The following is an 11,040-nucleotide window of genomic DNA, read 5'->3' on the forward strand; positions in this document are numbered from 1 at the left end:
AGTGTGACTGTGATGTCTCAGTTGTGTGGCGCTAGCAATAGATATGCTGATAACTTGTTTGTAACGCAAGAATAGCCAAACATCATGAACTTTACAGTAAGTAGAGATGATGCCTATAGAAACCAGGTCAGATCACATCTTACTTTTTCCAATGACCTGTCTGACTGGTCATTCAGATCTGTGCGGAGTGAATTTTTTTCTGGCTATTATATAATAAGCACATATAAAGCCCATGCGTGGCTGTATCTTCCAGTTACATTGTAGAGATTGTCCAGGATTACCAAGAGGATCTGCCTTTTTTAACTATAATTGCGTTACTATTGAGTAGGGCGCTGTGTTGTGTTTAGGTCAAGAGCCTGGATGTGTCCACAATATGGATACCCCCTAAAGCGCTACCAAATAAACATGCATGCAATTTAATTACCTTTAAAATTTGCCTTCTTGCTTCTGCCACCGGATCACGCTGCCCACTTCGCCAGTGTTGTCATTTTGACACAGTAGTGTGTCAACCATGATGAGCTCTTACAACTCAGCCATGGCTGGGATCTGCTGAGGCGCAAAGCGGTTTAATGTTACATGTGTATCATGAAAGGAGCGCCTTCGTGCTGAAATGTAAAAATTGTTGCTGAGTGATGTTTTATTTGCAAGTACAATGGGGAAAATAAGTATTTGATACACTGCCGATTTTACGAGTTTTCCCACCTACAAAGCATGGAAAGGTCTGTAATTTTTATCGTAGGTACAGTTCAACGGTGAGAGGCAGAATCTAAGCATAAAAAAACAGAAAATTCCATTGTATGATTTTTAAATAATTAAATTGCATTTTATTGCATGAAATAAGTATTTGATATAATAGAAAAACAGAACATAATATTTGGTACAGAAACCTTTGCTTGAAATTAGAGGTCAGACGTTTCCTGTAGTTCTTGACTAAATTTGCACACTCTGCAGCAAGTGTTTTGGCCCACTCCTCCATACAGATCTCCTCCAGATCGTTCAGGTTTTAGGGCTGTCGCTGGGCAAAAATGAATTTCAGCTTCCTCTAAAGATTTTCCATTGGGGTCTGAAGACTGGCTGGGCCACTCCAGGACTTTCAAATGCCTCTTACAAAGCCACTCCTTAGTTGCCCTGGCTGTGTTTCAGGTCATTGTCATGCTGGTAGACCCAGCCACGACCCATCTTCAATGCTCTTACTGAGGGAAGGCAGTTGTTGGCTAAAATCTTATGATGCATAACTCCATCCATCCTTCTAGTATGGTGCAGTTGTCCTGTCCCCTTTGCAGAAAAGCACCCCCAAATTATAATTTTTCCCCGTGTTGGGATGGTGTTTTTGGGGTTGTACTCATCTTTCTTCTTCCTCCTTTCAAAAACGGCAAGTGTTGTTGAGACCAAAAAGTTCTATTTTGACCTCATGACCTTCTCCCATGCCTCCTCTGGATCATCTAGATCAGTGTTTCTCAACTCCAATCCTCAAGACCCACCAACAGGTCAATTTTTCAGCATATCCTTAGTACTGCACAGGTGATAGTTTCATCACCTGCTCAAGCATTAATATTCCATCACCTATGCAGTACTAAGCAAATCCTAAAAACATGACCAGTTGCTGGGTCTTGAAGATTGTAGTTGAGAGACAATGATCTTAGATGGTCATTGGCGAATTTCAAAGGGGTCTGTACATGTGCTGACTTGAACAGGGTAACCTCGCGTGCCCTGCAGGATTTTAGTGTATTACTATCGGTAATGTTTGAGACTGTGGTCCCAGCTCTCTTCAGGTCATTGACAATGTTCTTACATGTAGTTCTGGGTTGTTTCCTGACCTTTCTCAGAATCATCCTTAACCCACGAGGCAAAATCTTGCCTGGAGTCCTCGACCAAGGAAGATTGACAGTCATCTTGTGTTTCTTATTTTCTAATAATTGCACCAACGGTTGTTGCCTTCTCATCATGCTGCTTCCTATTGTCCTGTAGCCCATCTCAGCACTGGCCTACAATTTTGTACCTGTTGTCCTTAGATAGCTCTTTGGTCTTGGCCATGGTGTGGAGGTTGGAATGTGACTCGGTGAGTGGACAGGTATCTTTTATACAGGTAACGAATTCAAACAGGTGCAATTATTACAGGTAATGCGTGCAGAGTTGGAGGACTTCTTAAAGAAAAACTAACCTGTCTATGAGAGCTAGAATTCTTGTTGGTTGGTAGGTGATCAGATACTTATTTCATGCAATAAAATGCAATTTAATTAATTAAAAATGATACAATGTGATTTTCTGTTTTTATCTCTAGATTCTGTCTCTCACCGTTGAAGTGTACCTATGATAAAAATTACAGAACTTTCCATTCTTTGTAGATGAGAAAACTTGCAAAATCAGCAGTGTATCAAATGGTTATTTTCCACACTGTATGTTTCAAAAGGGAGGCGGGTGGTACAGAGGATTTGATGGTAAATGCACTAGTTAGTTCTGCTTTAGTGTATGTACAGTATATATAGCAGGAGTGAGCAAATATATTCTAGTGGAATTTAATTCTGCTAAAAAATATTAAAAAAAAATCTGCATTCATCAAAATGCTATTTTTTTTTGTAATTCACTTCTGTGCTGATTCAGCACAATGGCAATTTTTCTGAACTGTAAAAGGGCCATCAAAAGGTTGGGGAAAAAATACTTCTAATCGCCTTCCTGTTCACCTCTTCGGCTCCTTTACTCTCCACCGTCTCCAGTCCGGTCCTTGTCATATCTTGTGATCGCCACAGCGAGTGATGAAATCCCCAGGTCTCTCAATCTAGGCTGGGAGCTCCGGCTCTCATAAGGCCCTGGACGGTTCTGCTCATGCACGTACAATGTCACGGTGCACATCATGACATTGGGACCTTTCAGGCGTTTGCGTAGAATCCTCCTGAGGAAGTCGGCGCTGGTGGTGATAATAAGATGATGCACAGAAGACCGGAAAGAGGATGGTGATGAGTGGAGGGGCCGGAGAGGTGAGTGTTTTTTGTTTAATTTTTTACATCTTGCGTTTATTATGCTCTGGGGTTTGTAGAGACCCCTGAACTTAATAATTGACTTTAAATTTGAGAATATTGTATCTGTGAATCTATATGATGTATAAAACAGGTTTGTCTGTTTTTTCTTCCAGTACGGCGTTGATGTGATGGCACGGGACTTCCATGGAAACACAGCTTTAGCATACGCCAAGCAAGCTGTTACCCCAGAGGTGCGGGATCTTCTGCTCCAGTATGGCTGCCCTGATGAACAATTTGTGCTCATGGCTACACCAAACCTCTCCCGGAAAAACAATCGCAACAACAACAGCAACGCAGGAGGTGGAGGACTGATGCCCACCCTAATCTAAAATGATCATGTGAAAAGGAGACAGACTCGAGCACCGCTCGCCCCTTGCACCGCACGGGGAGGAGCCAGGAATGTCATGGGAGGCAGAAGAGCACTGAGTGCTGAACAAGGGGGAGAACAGACTGAGCCTCCACTAGCATTTCGGAGGCTGGAAGAAGAAAAAGAAAGACGAGGAAGGGAGGCAGAGAGCTGTCAGTTATGTGCACATTTCACCTCTACCCCAGCAGAACACTTAGGCTCTGCTCTCATCTGACAAGCACTGCTCCACATAAATCACACGAAGGCACTGAGTTTGTCAGGTTTGAGGCTCCAATGATGCTATGTGTCAAATCACTTGGAGCTAATCTGTCCTCAGAGAATGCTGGCTTCATTACACTTGTATAGTTGAGTTCCCTCAGCCTGTACCGCTGTTTAATAGGACATGATTACTCATCATGTAGAAGGGAGCATATTAGCTGAGGAGGAAGCTCTCTCCACGCTCCGCTGATTACAGGGATGTGATTGCAATATTCTTACAAGAATCATATTAGGAGAGACATTCTGGGCCCCATCTTCAGACTCCTTGTCATAATCTTGCTGCGCTGTAAAGCCTCTGTTCCCTCCAACTGTAACCCCACAAAAAATATAGGAACAAAAATTCTGTAAAAGATTTTGAAGGCTGCGTTTAGATCAGCCGTTTATTTTTTTTTAATTTGATGTTGGATACATTATGCCTTGTGAGCTCTGATTTTTCTAGGAAATCTTGTTTTTTTATTTTTTTTATTATTATTATTTAATTTGCAAAATAATTTAACAGAACAATGCGCTAGCCACCTGAATTGTGGTGTGGCCCGGGTCCCGTGGCTCCGTTCCTAAGACACACACATTGCACCCATTGTTTCAGTACATCTGGGTCACATCGCTGAACGACATAAAAGCAGAAACCTCATAAGTAAAGTGGTTACATGGTTGAGTGCATTTATTTTTTTTTCCTTAAAGGCTTACTTAAATGGCTCTAATTAGAAGTACTTACTGCACTATGAAACATGTTTTCATGGAGATCTCTGGATGAAAAACACGCACTGTAGAAGTCATACCCTGCAGTGCAATTTATACTGGACTACTATATAATATTATAGGTTCCCACTGCCAGCATTACATCTGCTTAATAGGAGTAAACATCGGACAAAATCCACAGAGGGGGGTCGATAGGATAAGCCATCCATATGCGATCATGATGTCTGACCACTCAGACCCCATTAGAGCGTGCTCGGTTATTTTGTTATCCAAGCATACTCGGGTGTTATTCGAGTATCTCAGATGTGCTTTAGTAATATGTTTGAGTCCCTTCGGCTGCATGGTCTCGTGGCTGTTAGACAGCCACGACACAAGCAGGGATTGTCTAGCAAACAGGCAATCCCCGCATGTGTTTCGCGCGAGACATGCAGCCGCAGGACCTCGAATATATTACTAAAGCACGTTCGAGATAATCAGATAACACGTTATACAAACACGCTTGCTCATCACAAACCCTCATCAATAACAAATCTCTTTTAGCCATTCTGTCATAGCCCCACTCCAGACCTAAAGCTGCATAGAGACACGCCACACTGCCCGATTCAAGTACCTATATAGTGACTGATCAAAGAAAAAGCAAGATCATGAGACACACAGCTCTAAAGCCAAAGAAATCCAATGTGACTCTCAAAGCCAAATATAGGAACCTTGCCGCAATTAAAACCTACAGTCTTTATTTCACCCGCTATGTTTGGCCTCATCTGGAAACATGTAGTAATTTATCTATGCACCACATAATGCACATTATTCATTGTTTGGATTATATGAGATTTTACGTTAGACCCACACAATGTAATTTAAAGGAAGATAGTTGAAGAAATGGAGTAATGGCATTCATTCATAAAACTGCTACCACACGTACACAAATGTCATGAGCTTCTTAAAAGTGGATAGATGTGAGCTAAGAGTGATCATTGTGGTAGGAATGGCTTATAAAATCGAGCAACTGATTGCATTCATCTGCAGTGTGTCTCTTTAAAGCCCCCCATACAGATTAGACTAATGTTGACCTAAAACCCTCCAAAAAGTCTTATGTATGGGAGCCCCGTACAATGATCTGGCATGTATGATTTTGGATTGCCAGTAACTTTCTTCTCTGAGAGAAGTCTCCACCAGAGATTTCTGATTGGACACAGAGGTGTTTTACAGAGTGAGAGCCGGCCAAACAATCTATGTATCACGGGCTTAAATGTCAGTGAATTACCCCATTTAATATCAGTGTAATTAGTGTAATTAAAGTTAATCTTTCACAATGAGCTTTCTTATATATTGTTATTGTGGAAAGGAAAAAAGAAAAAACACTCAACCATCTAATCCTTATATATTAAAATGTTCCTGATAAATCGGTAAAAGAACTTCAGTTAATTACACAGAGTGATTGATTTTCTTTGTGAAATTGTGTAATTTTACAGGCAGATATGTGATCTCATTTGCTAGCAGACAAAAGTAAGGTGTTTCTCATAGGAACTTACTATATTTTGTCACCTATTTAGTTGGCACCAGCGACAGCTCCACTTGCACTAGTATACATATAGAACAGCCATCGTCCCTATGTTATGTAGAAGAGCAGTACTGTTTCCCAGTTTTTTTGCCACTGAAATGCTGCATCATAAAATATGATGAAAACACAAACGTTTTTGAAAAATATTTGATACCACGTTCAGCCACTAAATCTGCATGCCGGATTAAACCTTATTGCCAAATCAAATTATTCATTTCAAAGTGTGTTTACCTGCGGTTGGAGGACCTTTTTACATTAGTCTTCATACATTTCTGGGATATTTGGAACCAAATATCTAAACAATGGACGTTAGAATATCTGCCCTTCCTTAGCCTCCTTCATGGAGAACCGGAAAGACATCATAAATCCGACTGGGAGTAGAACTGCAGTGTAAAAAGAGAACAATCATGGTTACTGCGTGGAGAGTTGCCCACATGTTGGAAAATCTTAGTGTCCCATAACGAGCACTCGTGTTAGAAATGCCCAACTCTATGATCAGTCCATAGAGACAGGCTGAATATAGCCAGCACTATCCTAAAAGTAGCGTGAGATCAGAAGCAAGTTTAAGGCTATGTTCACATGGAGTTTTTCGAGGCATTAAAAAACCAAGAATTATTCTAGCAGAAACTGCTTTAGGTCATTCTCCTTTTTGGGTAGTTTTTGGAGTTTTTCTTTTCCTGAAGTGGTTTTGAAAAGATTTGGAGCCATGTTTTCCTCAAGTGCAGTTTGCAGCATTTGATTTTGACACGGACTAATTTGGAGAGGTTTCCTTAAGGATTCACGTCAAAGAAGTCACATGAGTTTCTAATGTCTCTTCAGGAAAACAAAAGCTCAAAAAATTCCCCATTTGAACTGCAAAGTGGATTTCCCATATGAATAAAAAGGAAGCCTTTTTAAGAGGTTTTTGAGGTGGGTTTTGAAGAAGATTTGCTCCAAAATGTTTCTCAAAAAACTCCATGTAAACATAGCCCTAACAGAATTGACAACCGCAAAAGATATACAGCATAATGTGTCTTATAAGATGGGCTCCAACATGATGGAGGAGAATGTCTAGAAGCCACTAACTGAAGAGAGCGGCGAGTAGTGTCCACAACACTCTACTGATCTGAGGTTCTCTCTGAAGCAATATTCACACATCCAAGATTCTGCAGGATTTTGACAGTTTCCACAGATTAGTTCTGTACTTTTCATTCCTTTTCTTAAGGGGGCCATGGACAATAGACACAGCTGATTTAATTAGCCTCATATGTGAAGAAGATGTCTGCCCTAAGGTAAAAACAAGGATTCATCAAGTTGAGTTTTCCTGTCTGATCCCCCACCACCACAGATAGATGGCACCAGAGGAGTTTCACAGCTGCTTACCCAGTCCTACCTATTGTAACAATTCATGAGGCAATGGAAACTAGTGAAATGTTTTTGCATCTTTCACTAACTTTAGATTGGGCGAACGCTTTGGTTGGAAAATTGTTGAGGGGGAGGGGTTCATAGTCATATAGTGGTCTAGTTATTAGCATTCTATGTCCCAGTTTGTAGATTTGCACTACACAACTTGACCCCCAGATCTCCATGTTCTCTCCATTGTCAGGCAGTTTCACATGTGTGTTGCATTTCTAGAATTATGGGAGATAATGTGATTTGTTTGGTTTATTTTGTTTTGTATGATTTCTGTGCCATCTGAAGGTGGCTTCCTTGGAAGCGATCGTGTCTCCTGGATATATTATTGTAGAATCACGCCCTTGAACAGGAAGAGGAATCTATTATACACTGCATGCTATAACATATCAATGACCAAATACTGTAAGTTGAAGAAAACCTTTATAAAAGGAGGGGCTTCTTAGATGTTCAGACATCTCAAAAACATCTACTATGAAGGAATTTGACTGTTCATATCTTGCTCAACATGGGACTCCCAAGATAAAAGGTTTTGGTCTGAAAAAAATAATATAACACTACAGATATTGGAGGAGATCAATCTGATTTTCTAATGATCGTTACTTACAAGGTGACTCTAAAGCCGTGTCTGAACCAACCTGCACATCCAAATCATACCGAGCCGTCCATGGCCATGGAGCACATGTGGTCATTTCTTCTGAATAGAGTGTGAGCACTACAGTAAAAGGGAATATGTGTGTCCTGAGATTAAGTAGACGTGGGAGTCGATACAGTGTGTTGTCATCTCCCTCTGGTAGAGAGTCCCATTTTCAAGACATCCACCCCATGAACTTGGGAGGGGCACTTTAATTTAATTTTTTTAAAAATCTCTCCTGACCAGATGTGGAGCCAGTTTCTGCCCCTGATTAGTGTGTATCTTATTTCAGACTATTAACTCCGTAGCACCTATATGAAAGGTGTATATTGCAGAGTTTTTATTTTTTATTTTTTTTTTGGTGTCCTATTGATTATGTTGTCTAAGTTATACAGAATTCTTTTGTATTGTGTCTTATTAGAGGATGCAAAATGTATGTAAAATAAAAACAAAGGAAAAAAACTATTTGAATAGAAACAAATTCTAGTTGTTTTTTGTCTTTTTTTATGGCTGTTATGATTTCTTGATCTCAAATTGGTCTTTTCGATGTAACTTAGATCACGTGATTTTGGACATTTAATTGGAACAAAGCAACGAAAAGGTATAAATAAGCAGAATAATATTGTCACAGAATAAAGAAAACACAAACTCTTATATTCAGAATATTTTATGAACCATAATAAACTCATAATAATGAGGACCAAGATCTAGTATCATTCATAGTCATAATATCATGCCTAGCATTAAACTGTAATAAAGGGTGGAAACCTCTGCTAGCCATCTCGCTCATGGCTTACTGATCCCAGCAAGTTTGACAAGATTTGGACACATAAGCCTCAATTCATAATTCATCAAATAAATTTCACCAGAATTCTGGAGTACAATGCTTTGAAAATTTGCTAAATTAGTGGCAATTTGCTAAAATAAGTGGCTTAAGTGTACTGAGCTAGGGTGGGACACATACATACCACGATTCATGATGCACAGATACAGCAGAGAAATATAGGTATAGTACAATGCCAGATTTCACTTCTTACATGAGTGGTAGCTATTGTAAATTCTACAATACCATACAGCAGAGGGGCTTTATATAAGTCAACCCCTTATATGCCAATTTTTGTGATCTACTCCCTCTTCCTCAGTTACCAGTAGGCATTTTATTGTTAGCTGAACTTGCTGCAAAGAAAAAACTGCATACATTGAACATGACAATTTTTTAATGGAAAACTTTTTAAAGTAAACATTAAAAAGTATTAACGTAGAACATTTGTAAAAGTGCAAAATGGGTTGCAACTACAGCTAGCTATAAGCAGTCACAGACTGCACCCACATGTGAACTGCAACTACTATTTACCATTAGGGTACAGTTACACTTAGCGATGCACCAGCGATCCCGACAACTATATGGATCGCTGGTACATCGCTAAGTGGTCACTAGTGAGCTGCCACATAGGCAGATCTCACCAGCGACGTAGCAGGGGTTGGGGGTCGCTACTTACCTGTCAGACGCGGCGATCCTGACATCCGCCCGCGTCCACGCGTCGCTCGTCGGCGCCACAGGAAGCGCCCGACGAGAAATGGTCCAGGACGTTTTCGCGCGACCAGCGATGAGCAGCGGGGGAGCCGGTCAGAGGTAAGTATCAGACATAGCGATATCGCTAGCAATATCGCTGCTACGTCAAAATCGGTGACGTTACAGCGATATTGCTAGCGATATCGCTATGTGTAACGGGGGCTTTACTATTCTGAAAGGAACTGAAATGAGCAATTATTTACACAGCGGGAAGTGTAATGTTACATTTACAGAAAGGACACGGGCCACGGCACCATCCTCCTGTGCCCCAGCCATCACATCCTTCACCAGCGCCTAGCCCCATCCAGGACAGATATCATCAGTGGAGGGATGGAAGTCACCTCAAGATGATCGAAGCCTCTCCTGCCATAGGTGCAAGACAGGAGAACATCTCTTCTGCTTGTATGTATTGCTGTCTGGTACCATTTTCCTCCTCTAAAATACCCAAGCAGCTCAGTTCTTGCGGCTTCAATTTTAAAGGGAGTCTGTCACTAATTTTTTTGCATATAATATGCGGTCATCGCAATCATGGGCTTTTCTACAGCATTCTGTAATGCTGTAGTTAAGCCCCCTATGTAACCTGAAAGATAAGAAAACAAGTTAGATTACACTCACCCAGGGGCGGCCCGGTCAGGCGCCTCCCATCTTCTATCGATGATGTCCTCTTATTTGCTTCCTGTGGCAGCTCTGGCTAGTATAGGAAACTAGAACCTATACTATGCGTATAATATAGTGAAGGCACCGGTAAGCAGAACTGTAGGGAAGTAACTAAACACTTAGGCTAGTTTCACACTAGCGTTTTTGAGTGCAGCGACGGCCTGCGTACGGCCGCTGCTAAGCCCCGCCCCTGCCGCGCCTCCACCGGTAGCTCCGCCTACCGGCGCATGACGCTGCATGCGCTCTGCGTCCCCTATGTTTATCACTGGGGGCGCAGGCCGTGCGCAGTATGCGTTTGGCGGCGCATGCGTCCTTTTGACGGTGCGCCGACCTGCGCCAAACGCAACCTGCTGCAGTTTGGTTGTTTGGTTGCACCGGTGCACCGTCAAAAAGGCGCATGCGCCGCCAAACGCATACTGCGCACGGCCTGCGCCCCCAGTGATAAAGATAGGGGACGCAGGGCGCATGCAGCGTCATACGTCGGTAGGCGGAGCTACCGGCGGAGGCGCGGCAGGGGGCGGGGCTTAGCGGCGGCCGTGCGCAGGCCGTCGCTGCGCTCAAAAACGCTAGTGTGAAACTAGCCTTAGAGGGGATCCAGGTCCGGAGACTTTCTGCATTCTCAATGCCAGGAGCAGACGGGTGTACAGACCTAGACTATCTACTGAGCACAGCTGCACCTTGGTTTCTGCGATCAGTGGGGGTCTCAGAACCTGGATTTCCACAAATACACTACTGAACGAGGGCTATAAAATATTTCAAAGTATATTTAGCCAATAATGACTACATAATGAGGGGCAGCACTGTGGCTCGTACAGTTGCTTTGGGGTAAGTTCACACAAGTTTTCTCCCACACTCCAGATATAGCCATAGGGAATTGAAATT

The 11,040-nt window shown here is 42.0% G+C and overlaps 1 protein-coding gene across 8 annotated transcripts in view; it reads left to right on the plus strand.

The window, feature by feature from the left end:
• AGAP1 (ArfGAP with GTPase domain, ankyrin repeat and PH domain 1) overlaps positions 1-8,409 on the plus strand; it is a 502,402-nt gene extending 493,993 nt beyond the window's left edge. For all 8 annotated transcript variants that reach the window (XM_073577586.1, XM_073577587.1, XM_073577588.1 and 5 more), the window contains one exon: positions 3,131-8,409. In XM_073577586.1, the coding sequence (XP_073433687.1) occupies positions 3,131-3,346 (216 nt within the window). In that variant the 3' untranslated portion in view covers positions 3,347-8,409. The remainder of the gene's footprint in view (positions 1-3,130) is intronic.
• The last annotated feature ends 2,631 nt before the right edge of the window (positions 8,410-11,040 follow it).

The sequence above is a fragment of the Dendrobates tinctorius genome, unplaced genomic scaffold (genome assembly GCF_039654945.1).
Source record: "Dendrobates tinctorius isolate UK_male_01 unplaced genomic scaffold, ASM3965494v1 ptg000056l, whole genome shotgun sequence".
NCBI lineage: Eukaryota > Metazoa > Chordata > Amphibia > Anura > Dendrobatidae > Dendrobates > Dendrobates tinctorius.